The following is a 14068-nucleotide window of genomic DNA, read 5'->3' on the forward strand; positions in this document are numbered from 1 at the left end:
TTTATAGTATCTATCAAATAATGTACCTTCAGTACAAAAATAATGTACCCTAAAATAATGTACCTACAGTACAAAAATAATGTACCTTCAGTACAAAAATAATGTACTTTTTATTTTTGATCCACACAGCTGTGTGGACCATGGTCCATGCAATAATGATTGATATTACAACAGTCAGACCAAGCCCAAGTAGATCTAAGTATAAATGATTCTACCCTACATCCAACCGGGCCGAGCCACTTTACTTAAATTTAAGACCAAAGCCCAATTAGATCCCATCTTGGGAAGACATTAGAAAACCGGAGTAGCTAAAACCCTAAACCCTAGAAGCTTCTACTCCCCTGCTCTGTATTTATGCCCTGCTCACTCCCTTCACACATTTTCTGACCCGATCCAAGCACCATGTCGTGGAAGCGTCTTGTACCGACTCTCAACAGAGTCTTGGTTGAGAAAATCACTGCTCCTGCTAAGACCACCAGCGGCATCCTTCTGCCGGAGAAATCATCCAAGGTCTGTTTTCAATTTTACTTTTTTCTCTTTATTTTTTGGATTTTAAAGTTTGGGGATTTTAGGTGCGATCAGTCTACTTTGTATTTCCGTTTTGATTTTGATGTGGGATTTTTCTCGTTTCAAGAGGTCCTTTTTTTTTTTCTTTTTGCTTATATTTGGGAATGGGTTTGGATTGAATGCAGCTGAACTCCGGGAAAGTTGTTGCGGTCGGACCTGGTCTCCGCGACAAGGCTGGGAATGTTGTGCCGGTAGCTCTTAAGGAAGGTGACTCTGTTCTCTTACCTGATTATGGTGGTACACAAGTCAAATTGGATGATAAAGAGTGAGTGATGCATACACTGATACACATACGTATACTTGTCTCCCCAAATTTATTGCTTTTGGCATTTCTAAAATTTTTTAATGGAATTTTTTGCAGGTACCATTTGTATAGGGATGAAGACATTTTGGGTGTGCTGCACGAGAAATGAGTAATTTTATTTTGATCTGTGTTGAGGTTACTTTAGAGGGACATATTTTGGGCTGTTCTTCATTTAGTGTCTCAAGCTGTTCTCAGTTGTAACCGATCTAGTAATGGAATTGTTGCGAATTGGGGTTTAACTTTTTAAATTGCAATTGTCATTACTCAATAATATTTTACTTTACTATCTTGTTTTGCATCCATTGTGCCTTTTACTTTTTATTTTTATTTTTATTTTTTGTGTTGATTGTTCTAGTTTCTTGTCAAAACTGCATCATGAGATCATGAGGCACTCCTTTCTATCTATACAATTGAAACTTACTTTGTGCTCCTATTGATAATTGTTAATTGTGATTGCTGATTGGACAACATAGAAGTCCATCTATATACTCCGTATTTGTGTTTGCATTGATGATGTTGGTATTTGTATGTGTTTAAAATGTTTATTAATTCAGGAAGTTTAATTGTTTACTTGTGCATTGGTTCTTGATTACTAGTATCTTTCTATTATTGGTGTAGGATGGTAATTTTATGCTCTTTTGCTATGTTTTTCTCACATAAAGGTGTGAAGAATGAGAATTACTTGATTTGTACGAGTCCGGGGATTGATAAAATTACTGAAGGATTTATAAATGGTTGATTTATAGTTCACATTGCTTTATTTTAGCAGAAAACTGTCTGGTAAGTCTACTTTATGAGACATATGAGAAGCTGATATTTGAGAGAGGAATGACCTTTTTGTATATGAAGCTCATACATTTTTTATTACATAGTGAGTTAATCCACATTATTGACAATATAATCTCAATAGCAACATTTGGTGAGGAAGTCATTGAAATTTAACTAGATATATGTATGACTATAAGCAGTGATCAGCTCCCAATTTGAGATGCGTTATCATTCCAATTATCTTTTACTAGTATTTTCAGTGTTGACATCTTTGTTTAGTATCCATATTGTTTGTTGAATGTTTTAGCTATGATTCATGTCTTTGTGCCCATATGCTACTTGTTATCAGTGTGAGTCAAACCTTTGTAGTTTGTAGTCATTTAACTTGAATATTGTGTTGTGGAGGACTAATATGTGAACAATTTTAGATTGCAAAATGAGAAAGTATACTCAAAGCATTTGTATGTTTTAAATTATGGAAAAATTTGTATATGATCCCAAGGAGGTGGATAGTTTAGAGAATGAGAACTATTTGTCAAACTTGTGTTATGAGCGAATGTTTTTAGAGGCAAATTATTGTGTAGACTGTGGTCAACATAGTTGTGTGGACCGTCAATGCAATATAAATTTTCAATATACTAAAAGTACATTATTTGTTTACTGAATGCACATTATTTGATAATATATAAAAAAAAATCATGTACTTTCAAATAATGTAGTTTATTTATACAAATAAAAATGTACTTTTTATTTACGCTTTATCGGATAATGATTGGTTTTTAGATATACCCAAAGGAATATAGCTGAAGCTAGGAGGAAGCATGGATGATGCCTTACTGTCCGAATCAAGTCTATCTTACATTATAAACTTTAGTCTAAAATAACTTTCAAATTATGTGTCTACAATGGACAGTTTACCTAGCATTATGTGTCTGCAATTCATATATATGGTGACACCCTGTCATCCCGCACCATTAACTATTCCCGACTATTCATCCCGCACCATGATCTTTCAAAACGTATATTTAGATCCATAAACCATTATTTTTTTTCACCTAGAACTTTTTATAAGTTTTCCAGGTTACCATATGGTCCTATTGATTTAGAGTCTATGTAAAGCTTTATTAAAAATAAAATATATAAGATGGAGTCCATATAAGCTTTATTAATTTAAAAAAAAAAAACAATAAAGTCAGATAAAAGGTTTGTTAATCAACGATCCTCCCAGCTCCGAGTTCTTCTCCCAGCGGCCTCTCCCTGCTCCGACTTCGACAACTTCTCCGCGTTCGAATATAAAGTTATGTTCAGTCGCAACAAGGAACGAAAGATGAAGACGACACGATAGGGTCACTATTTTCTCGTCAGTGTCGTTCTCATTATCATCCAGCGAATCAGAAGGCGGTGCGGAAGAGAAGAGGCGCGGAGAAGGATGCGGAGGCAGGGTGAAGGATAGCATGGCGGAGGATGTTTAAGATTATTAACTAGACGTCAGGTGCTTCATTAATTTCTGCTAATAATAATTAATCCATTTTTAAGATTATTAACTACTTATTTAATTATATGCTAATTAATTAAGTGGTTGTGTATTGATATGTATGTGTGTAGGACTCCCGAAGAGTTTATGGTTGGTCATGCTGCCGGGGCCATAAAGTCATAAACATTCCTTACATGTTCAAAGTTGGATCAGGTTTATATATATACACTAAAAGTTTATTATAGGGTTTATATATTATTATAAGTTGGGACTATTTAAGAAGTAATGAATGTTTTTCTATGTGGGAATCATGGGATCTTTTTGTCTGTGATTTACTATGTTCTTCTGCTGCTTCAAGACTGATCTTACTTTGGGTAATTCCTGCCTATAATTATGATCACAGGCATGTCAAAGAACCCCAGGTTTTTAGAGGAAGTGCTGGAGCACCTTGGCAGTGTATATTGGTTTTTTCTTGACAGTTTATTTTGTTTAATTAGGAAGCCAGGGACACTGCCTTGCACTGCCGGTTGATGTCGTTGTAGGTGGTCGTAACGAAGTCAGAAAGAATGGTGGACGGCAGTAGCTCAGCCCTCCACCGTAAGTCCGTCACTACAAGCGTCGCAATCTCCAGCCGGAAAAGAACTCAAAGCAATAGATGAAGATTTGTAAGAGATTTCTCCCAATTCTGAACACTGCACACTTTGGCTATGGCAGAGGGGTATAGCAGCGAAAAAAAAAAAGAGAGGGAGAAATGGGTTGTTGGCAGTGGTGAAAAGAAGAAACGAAACAATGTAAAAAGGGAAAGAAAACAACAAAGAAGCTCAGTTTGATAGGGAAGAAAGTTTGATTGGAAATTAGCTTAGGGCTTTTGTTGATTCAAGTGAAATGATGAAATGACTGCCATGTCATACTTTTAATATATATTTAAACAGGTCAATAAAAAAAAATACCTCCACATCACCATATTATTACTTATAACTTGAAGGACACCTGCAAAAAATTCTAAGCGCAAAAAAAAAAATTAGTTTATGGCTCGAATAATCACTTATTGAAGATAATGGTACAGGATGAATAATCGTGAATGATTCATGGTGCGGGATGATACTTTAGCCTATTTTATTTTAAAATTACCCTCATAAATATTTTCTAAAAGAAGAAACTGTTTATTTTGTGGGCCTAAATTTTTTGACAAGAATAATTTTCTAGAATATTCTATTTTTAGCTCAATTCCTATTAAGTTCCATTAAATATATGTATAGTATTTTATAAGGCATTTGACTCAATATATTATGGACTTTGATTCTACCTCTTATCTTATTATTATTCCTTATAATTCTAAAGGCTCATTTAATAAATCATCATAACCTAGTACTTATATATAAGTGTATGTATATATTTCTCCTATCTTATCCACTCATATAAATATAAAAGTAAGACTAAGGCATTTTCAAAGAAACCACTCTTTCTCTCTCTTCCCACATAACTCTCACGCCATTTTCCATCCTTAACCCAACCAAAATATTCATCTTTCATCATCTTCAAGGACTCAACCAAGACTCATCTTTTATATCCCACCAAGTTGAATCATGGTGAGAACTCATCTTGCTTCTCCTTTTCTCTTTCAATTTCATTGCTTCTCCTTCCCTCTTTCAATTTCATTCCTAAGATGATCAAGAGATGAATGATGTGCTAGGCTAAGCTTGAAGGAGGCATTGGTTGAGTAGATAACTTCAAGAGGTAATCCCTGTCCAATAAAACCTATTTTCCTAACTTGTATGATAATATGTGTATTCTTGTATTCTTGAGCCATTGTGGTGGTATATCTTTAATATTGCTGTTTGATCTTGAAGTTTTTTGTATTCTTGATGTGTCATTTATTCGACTCTTGATAGCCTATTATTGTTGGTATATTCTGTATTCTGGAAAGCTGAGTATAATATTCTGTGTCGTTGGTAATTGTCTATATCTGTTTCTAAATTTGTGTTATTACTGTGGATATTGATTTATGTGGTATTGTTTGTGGATTTGAACCCTCCACGCGGATTTCAGTATTACATTTGGTGGATTGAACTTACATTGATTATGTCTTGATTGGCTCTTTGGTGGATTATGTGGTGGGTTGAAAACTCTCTTCGTTTAATTTCTATCTTACTAATTAAGTATGCTTTGTTACATATTATGATTATGACTTATCTTGATGTTCCTTTGAGTGAAGTATTGAGCTTGTATATCATTGTGGTCTATTAATCTTTCTTGAGTCATTCTTGTTATCTTTATTATGGTGGTGTAGAAGTCTTTTCAAAATATTCGTTAGCGTTGGCTAGAGGGTGAGTATATATATTCTATATGTTAGTCTCTAAACCTATGGTGGATATTGAAATGTATATATTGTAGCTTTACATGTTGGAGTGTGGTTTTACTTAACAATATTCGCTAATTATTTAAACTGATTTCAGGTATGGAGTAAAGTCGTGGTGAGCATGTTTAGCTTGCCCGTAGTTCTACATCCCTCTCTTGTAGTTAGTTTGTATGGCTCTGTAGAGATAACTTTGAGACTGAATGATGTAATAACCTTAGGGGGGTGTATTCAATCACGACTTTCATGAACTTTTAAATACTTTTATCAACTTTAAAAGTTTGGTGGTATTCAATTTAGACTTTTATAAACTCTTTAAAAGTTTAGCTGTATTCAATTCAAACTTTTCAAAACTCTTTAAAAGTATACATGTATTCGATTCAGACTTTTATAGAGTTATTAAAAGTCTACTGGTATTCAAAAAGTTACTGACTTTCACAAACTCTGTCAGAATAGGATTTCTATAGACTTTCTCTTCATTAATATAAATAGATGAAATCCAACCCTTCAACCCCAAACTTTTCAATATTCTCTGCAAACTTTTTTTCTTCTATCAACTAGGCAAATTTTCCATCAATTTTACGGTACGTTTCAAATCTTTCATAAATTTATATATTTTTTATTTTTTATGTTCAAGCAAATTTTTTGTTGTCATCACAACAAAACAATTGCTGCGATCGCAGCAAGAATCTGCTGCGAACAGCAGCAAGCTACTGCTGTTCGCAGCAGATTTATGGAGCAGCAGCAAGCTGTTGCTGTTCGCAGCATATTTGCTGCGAACAGCAGCAGTAAGATTGCTGCTGTGCAGCACATATTAATATTTGCTGCAACCAGCAGCAAGTTGCTGCTGGTTGCAGCAAATTTTTTAATTTTTAATTTTTAAATTTTATTTAATTAATATGTTTATAACTTTATATAATTGTATGTTTATTAATTTTATATATATATATATATATATATATATATTGTATTAAGTTGAATTTTTAAAGAGATTCTTTATTTATTTTATAGTAATTATAAATGGGAGATACTCATCAAGAAAAGAGTAAATGTAAAAATAAAGTTAATGGTTGCATTATGGGGACCTGATGAGAGTAACGAGTTGTTACAACTCATGGTTGATGCCATAAAAAATGGATGGCGTGATAGTAGTGGAGGTTTAAGCAAGTTAACTGTGGAGAAGAGGATACTTCCTGCTCTGAATGAAAAGCTTGGGTGTCAAAGATCGTATGCACAATACCAAAGCAGATTGAAATGGTTCAAGAATCGTTTTAACAACTTTTCTGAGCTTATGCGTCATAGTTCTGGATTTGGTTGGGATCCAATAACAAAGAGGTTTACAGCTAGTGATGAGGTGTGGGAAGATTATTTGAAGGTGAGATTGTTATATCCTTTAATTAACATAGATGCTGCTTAGTTTTTTTTTTTTTTAAATCATTCATTAACTATTTTCTTTTTCTTTTCTAGTCTCGTCCTACTCATAAACACCTACGGACCGATACGGTTGCTGACTATGAAGATTTAGCATTTGTAGTTGGAAGTACTACTGCCGTAGGAAAAAACTCTATTGGATTGGGTGATGAAACTGATGCAAGAATCTATAATGTTGAAGAAGATAATCAACATAGAATTGATCAACTACATTTTGATTTTGTTAACGATGGATTTACACAAAATGATATACAAGTAGATTCTCAAGATCCACGATTACCACAATATACTTCACCAGCACCTCAAGAGATAAATGTAGAAGCAAGTTTGAAACTCAAGAACAACAACGGGAGCATGCAAATGAATGGAGGGCTAAAATAGCTTTGGATATGTGGAGAGACACCCAACAAGGCGAAACCAATGCCAATCAAAGATAATTGTACTAACAAGATGAATATTTTAATTCGTACTTTTTTTTTGAAGGAAAATTTGTACTTTTTCATTCTAAACATTTTGATAATTATGTTACTCAGCATTAGTTGTTTCATTAGTTCAAGAAATATTTTTATTGGTTATATTTATAAAAATTGATTATATTTTCTTTATGAATAATATACTCTATTTTTGTGACATCAATATATTTTTTTTTGTAATTTCTACAATGCACTAATTTATAGATAATATATTAATAGAAGTTATGGAATGTTTGTGAGGGTGTATTCAATTTAGAGTTTTAATGACTTTTGTAAACTTTTTAATATGAAAAAGTTTTTAAAAATCTATAAATGTTTGTTATATGGACATTTATAAACTCTTACAAAGTTTATAAAAGTTTAAAAGATTCTATGAAAGTTTACAAAAACTCTACAAAAGTCAATTAAAATCCATCACTTTAAAAGTATTTAAAAGTTCATGAAAGTCGTGATTGAATACACCCCCCTTAGATTCCGGATTTATGTCTTTGATGGATTTTAGTTGTGGACATAGCCTTAGCATCTAGCTTAGTATGGGTTAGATGTGGCATAACACCCCAGAGATTTGAATATTTGCTTCCATCGTGACTAGAGTTCAATTTATCATCTTCTGATCAAATTCTAAGCTTTAATTGCCTTAAATATTGCCTTGAAGTGGGTGTTACATATATTGTATTTGTGATTAAACAATTTAATTATAATATATTATGTATCTGTAGTGAATATACTATGTATGTGCTTTATTTGTAATTAAAATACTTTGTATGTGTCGGCATAAGATCTATCTTGCATTATAGACTCTAACCTTCAAATTATGTGCCTAAAATTGATAGTTTACCTTGCATTATGTGTCTGCAGTTGATAGATATTGTATCTATGGTTAAACATGTTAACTATAATATATTATGTATCTGCAGTTAACATAATTTGTATGTATTGACATATAAATGGCTATAAACACATAATTTTTGAATCAATAATCCTGGCCTAATCCATCGTATAACAATCGTTGTCATTCTAGGTGGGTGGTAATAAATGTCAATTTGAGTTAGCAAAGCTTTTCAAGATGCGCGAATTGTCAATTTCCTCTCGTGTATAACAACACTATTGAACACTTGAACATCACGTGAGAGACGGGAAATGTTTTAGGGTATAAAGGTTTTTTTCGCTCCTCAATAATTATTCATTAGTGTCATTACACAGAAAGAAATGAAATTCTTCATAGTTGATTAGGGTTCATCATGTGTATTGTGGACCATAGTTCATATTATGTCTGTATAGTTAATATATTATGTATTTTTAGTTAATATATTGTGTGTATTCATTTATACTTGAATGTAAATAATCTGTTAACTAAATATACATAATTTGATAACTGAAAATGCATAAAATGTTACAGTGTAATATATTATTTCCTTTCATTTAACAGATTATGTAAATTCAATTATAATTTATCAACAATGTTCATCGTGGATCTTGATCCATGACATAACAATTGAAAATTCTTAGGCAAATTTTAGCAATTGAAGTATCAAGTTTCATTTGACAATATTACTCTATTTTTTTTGTTTAGTTTTCTAAACACGCTCGTTTCATTATAACTATGCTAAAGTATCATTTTAATGTTACTATAGTTTCATACTTTCATTCATTTGACAATATACATTATTGTATTAACTTTATGTTTTAGTTTCATTTTCCACACAATAGTTTAATTATAGTAATGTTGAAGTATTATTTTAATTACATTTCAAGTTCATTTGACAACATATGTTATTGTATGTGCTCTGAATTTTAGTTTCATTTTCCACACATTAATTTCATTATAGCAATACTAAAGTATCATTTTAATTATATTACAATTTCATTTAACAATATACGTTATTGAATGATCTCTGATTTTAGTTTCATTTTGAGTTAATTCCCAAAATGGTCCTCCGACTATAACCTTTTCTTAATTTAGTGTTTTGACTTTTAATTGCACCCAAAGTAGTCCCCAAACTATTCAATTTTAAGCTAATTTGGTCTCCGTTAGCTTTGGCGTGAACATGACGTTAAATAGAAGGGCAAAAAAGACAATTTATATTGTTTGTGGTTGAGACCTTTGACCCTAAATAGAATGGCGTCAAATCAGAAGCCCTCCCCTTCACGTCTCTTTCCCCTCGTTCAGTAGAAACCAACGCCCTTTGTCTCTCATTTTCCTCTCTCGACGGCAGCTTCAAGAGACCGGTGACCATGGTGCTGCTACGGCGAATTTCTCGTTCCGGTGGCTTCAGGCAGCGGCGGCGTCTCCCTCCTCTCGTCGACGGTGACTGGTGTGCAGTGGTCTTCCTCCCTTGTTTCTGATGAGTAGGGCAGCAGCTACGGTAAAGCTCTCCTCTGTCGACCTTGGTCCCGTCTTCCGACAAGCTTGGTGACAGCAGCAACCTTCTCCTCGGCGGCGACTTCCGGTGCGTCGAAGGCAGTAGACAAGAGCTCCTCCCCTGATCCGATCCGATCCAATCCAAGTCCGGTTTGAGAAGCTACTCTAATTGATCAGATTGATGGCTCCGGTTTCCGCCCTCGCCAAGTACAAGCTCGTCTTCTTAGGAGAAGCATATCACATATGAGAAACAGAAATTCTACGACCGCCTCAAAGCCTAAGTATGCTTTGTGTGCATTACTATTCCTTATCATTATCCATAATTTTCGAGACTTGAAATTCTGTTTTCTTGCTTGCCTTTGAACAATTTCTTTGATTACTTAAATGAATTGTTGTTATAATCTATGCCCAAGATATTAATTTACAGTCTTGTGCTTAAAAGAAAACATTGCGCCCAGGGTTTTTTTCTTGTCTCGCAGTAGTAAGCAGCGGAGGCTAGCGTCGAAAATGGTGAAATTTCTCAAGCCTAACAAGGCCATTATTCTCCTTCAAGGCCGCTACGCCGGCAAGAAGGCGGTCATCGTGAAGTTGTTCGAAGACGGCACTCGCGACTGCCCCTACGGCCACTGCCTGGTCACCGGATCGCCAAGTATCTGAGCAATTTTTATCCGCCCCTACGGCCATTGCCTGTTCCTCTTAGTAATTTTTACAACTTGATTTTGTTTACTTTAAGATGTTATCCTTATTATATATTTATATGTGACAATCAAATTTCTTATTTATCTCATTTCTCTCGTTAATTATTGCTTAAAAGAAATACATGAGGAGAGAAATAACCCAATTGCGCAACTTGTTGTATTGGGGACGGCAGCAGCTTTAAATTTGAGACTAACACTTGAAATACCCATTTTACCCCTCATTTTAACACCCATTTGACGCCAGATCTAACGGATGACCTTTTTGACTTAAAATTAAATAGTCTGGGGACCACTTTGGGTGCAATTAAAAGTCCATGCACTAAATTAAGAAAAGGCCATAGTCGGAGGACCATTTTTGGCATTTTCTCTTTCATTTTTTATACAAACTAATTTCATTATAACAGCACTAAAGGTCTCCGCGCATCTTCCAGAAACGCTGGAGTAGTGTGGTGCATTCATGGAGTAATTACGGTGCATATCTTCTGTTTGACATGTTGGTGCATTCTTTCAATTTGACATCTTGGAGTAGTGCGGTGTATTCGTGGAGTAGTTGCGATGCATTGGTCCAGGCATGCTGGAGTAGTGTGGTGGATTTCTTTAGTCGTGCGTTCACAAGGGAAGAGTAGTTTGCACTTGAGCGAGACCCTATATATATTCACAGAGTTGTTCCACTAGGCGTCGTGCCAAAATCTATAAATGCAAAATTTTGAATAATATTTTGAAATTCAAATTTTGGTTACATGTATGTATCAATATGGGTATGTTTTGTCCATCATTAGCTGCTATGCTTAATTCCATATCGTGAGCGCAACTAGATAATTCCTCAATGGTCTTAGGCTTAAGCCCTTGGAGGATGTAGGAGAGCTCGAAGTGCATGCCTTGGATACACATTTCAATCACAGAGCCCTGTGATATCCTTTCCTTGTAATTCAAGCATAACTCCCTTCATCTTTCAATGCAAGCGGCGAAGCGTTCACCTGTCCTTTGGCGGGTGGTGGTGAGTTTTAAAAAGCTGGTTGTTTTCTTGTGCTGTAGAAGCGGATCAAGAACTCGCGCTCCATGTCATGCCAACTATCAATACAGCCGGGCTCCAAGTTAGTGTATCAATTGAAGGCAGTACCCTTCAAAGAGCGAACGAACTGCTTGACAAGAAGATCTCCATACGTCCCAAGCTCCCAGCGTCATTGCATGTTTCCACAAAGTGAGCGATGTGTTGTCTTGGAGGTTGATAGCTAACATGCATCTTCAAATCTTCTATCCTTTGGGTGTAAGGCTTGGTGTAAGTGTATGAATGTTGTCTCCCCTCGAGCTTTCCATTGGTAGCACCGATGATGAATTCCTTAAGTTGATCTACCGGTATCATGCCTCCGGTGACTGGAATGCTCCTATCCGAAACTAGTATGTGCGAAGTTGATTCCTCGTGTACCGTAGTTTGCCCAATGCAAGTTGGTGAATGTGAGGCATCTTCTCCTTAAACCTCGGGTTGTTTCCCAATAACCCGGCTAGTTTGGCCATTCCTTGTGCTCTCGACTTTTTCAGCTAAGTCATTGATTCTCTTTTCTTGGTTTTGAATGAGGATGGTCATCCCTTCAAGAGCATTAGTGATGCTTGCAAGCTGGTCCTCTATAAATGTCGCGATTGTTGTCATAGCTGGCATGACGGTATAGATGCGTGACCATTCTGGTGCGATCTTCCACATGTTGGACGTCGACAATGTCGGTGATGAGCCTCCAGTGTTAGCGCTTTCGTTTGGGGATGTCAGACTCCTTTTATCAGCTGCTCCTTTCAAATATTTTACACTCTCGCTATTCGCCACTCCTTTCGAGGATATTGGACTCCTACTATCAGTAGTTTCTTTCGGAGATGTTTGATTCTCGCTATCTACCGCTTCTTCCGGAGATGTTAGACTCCCGTTATCAGCTACTCCTTTCGAAGAAGTTGACCTTCGGCTATCAGCTACTCTTTTGGAAGAAGTAGGCATCCCGCTATCAGCTGCTTCTTTTGAAGAAATCCGCCTCTCGCTATTAGCTCTTCTTTTCGAAGAGGGTGGGTCCGCAAGCACACCTTAAGTACATAAATTACCCACCTTAAGCACACAAACAAAGCATCTTAAGAACACAAACCACGCACCTAATGTTTTAAAATGGCGCACCTTAAATTTCAACAACTGACGCACCTTAAGCATACAAATCACGCACGTTAAGAAAGAAAACAACACACCTTAAGAAGGAAAGTCACGCATCTATAGCTTTAGGCCGACGCACCTCAAGTTTCAACAGTTGACGCACCATAAGCACACAAACTAGGCACCTTAAGAAGGAAAAACCACGCACCTAAAGTTTTAGATCGACGTACTTAAAATTTTTACACCTGACGCACCTTAAAAAAGGCACCAATAGTGTTAGGAAAATGCACAAATACACCACAAAACGCACAACACACCCAAAAAATGCAACATACCTCCCCAAACCAAATTGTGCATTTCCAAACATTGTGCGGTGCGTTTATGCATAACTAATGGTGTGATTTTGGTGATGCGTACCTAATGGTGCATTTTTTGGTGTATTTGTGCATTTTTCGTGCGTTTCCTAAGACTATTGGTGTATTTTTGCATAACTATTAGTGCGGCCGCATTAACCGCACGTTAAGGTGCGGCTACACTTGAACTATATATATACATACATATATATAGTATATATATATATATACATACATACATACATATATATATATATATATATATATATATATATATATTATATATATATAATTGTGTATGCATAGATATTTGTGCATGATCACATGGCCGCACGGGAACTTGACCATATATATATATATATATATATATATATATATATATATATATATATATATATATATATATATATATATATATATATATATATATATATATATANATATATATATATATATATATATATATATATATATATATATAGGATTTGGATCCAGTGAGATCACCCTAGTTAGACGAGATCGTGAGATTCCATCTTGATCGTTCTTTTTTATTGTGGGACGGTTGAGATTAATATGGTGGTTTTTATTTATTTAGACATAGGAATTAATTAGAGTGAGGGTAACTATGTAATTTCGCTGAATTTGTGTATCTTTAAAATATTATATCTCGTGTATATCGCGTGCAGCCGGATTTGAATTGTAAATAGTACGTCAAGCTGATTGGCATCCTACTCTCGCCCGTCCTCTTCTCATCGCTCATCATTCGGCTTGTCGTCTCTACCTAGCGTCCAGTATCTGCAAAAGTGAGACGAAACATGGTTGGTTCTTCTGGTAGAGGGTCAAAGCGACTGAAGGGGATTAGTTCCGCTGATGTTGAAGGTATTCTGATGTTCCAATTTTTTTTTATTTCTTATTTATTTGCGTTTTGGGTTTTTTTGTTAGGGTTGGATTTTTATTTTTTTGGGGTGGGGTGGGGCTCCGATGGGGGTTTTGGAGTTTGTGGTGGTATGTTGTGTTGTTTGCAGATGTTGATTTTTCCGGTGGTAGTCTGGTTGTTACTATGGATTCCTGCGGCTGGTGGTGGGGAGGGGTGTTTCCGGCGGTGGATTTCGTGTTTTAGAGGGTTTTTAGGTTTTTTTTTTTTTTTTTTTTTTTTT

The 14068-nt window shown here is 35.2% G+C and overlaps 3 protein-coding genes across 3 annotated transcripts; all 3 read left to right on the top strand.

Annotated features, from left to right (window-relative positions):
- The first annotated feature begins 349 nt into the window (after positions 1 to 349).
- Positions 350 to 1169, top strand: LOC116017230 (10 kDa chaperonin, mitochondrial-like). Its single transcript, XM_031257770.1, has 3 exons — positions 350 to 510; positions 693 to 832; positions 929 to 1169. Exons 1-3 carry the CDS (start codon positions 403 to 405, stop codon positions 978 to 980), a joined length of 300 nt encoding a protein of 99 aa, XP_031113630.1. The 5' UTR covers positions 350 to 402; the 3' UTR covers positions 981 to 1169.
- Positions 1170 to 6535: 5366 nt separating this feature from the next.
- Positions 6536 to 7281, top strand: LOC116015868 (uncharacterized protein At2g29880-like). Its single transcript, XM_031256037.1, has 2 exons — positions 6536 to 6844; positions 6937 to 7281. The coding sequence occupies exons 1-2, from the start codon at positions 6536 to 6538 to the stop codon at positions 7279 to 7281; spliced, it is 654 nt and encodes a 217-aa protein (XP_031111897.1).
- Positions 7282 to 10242: 2961 nt separating this feature from the next.
- Positions 10243 to 11638, top strand: LOC116015869 (60S ribosomal protein L27-like). Its single transcript, XM_031256038.1, has 2 exons — positions 10243 to 10384; positions 11469 to 11638. The coding sequence occupies exons 1-2, from the start codon at positions 10243 to 10245 to the stop codon at positions 11636 to 11638; spliced, it is 312 nt and encodes a 103-aa protein (XP_031111898.1).
- Positions 11639 to 14068: the final 2430 nt, after the last annotated feature.

Source organism: Ipomoea triloba, chromosome 4 (assembly GCF_003576645.1).
Source record: "Ipomoea triloba cultivar NCNSP0323 chromosome 4, ASM357664v1".
Lineage (NCBI taxonomy): Eukaryota > Viridiplantae > Streptophyta > Magnoliopsida > Solanales > Convolvulaceae > Ipomoea > Ipomoea triloba.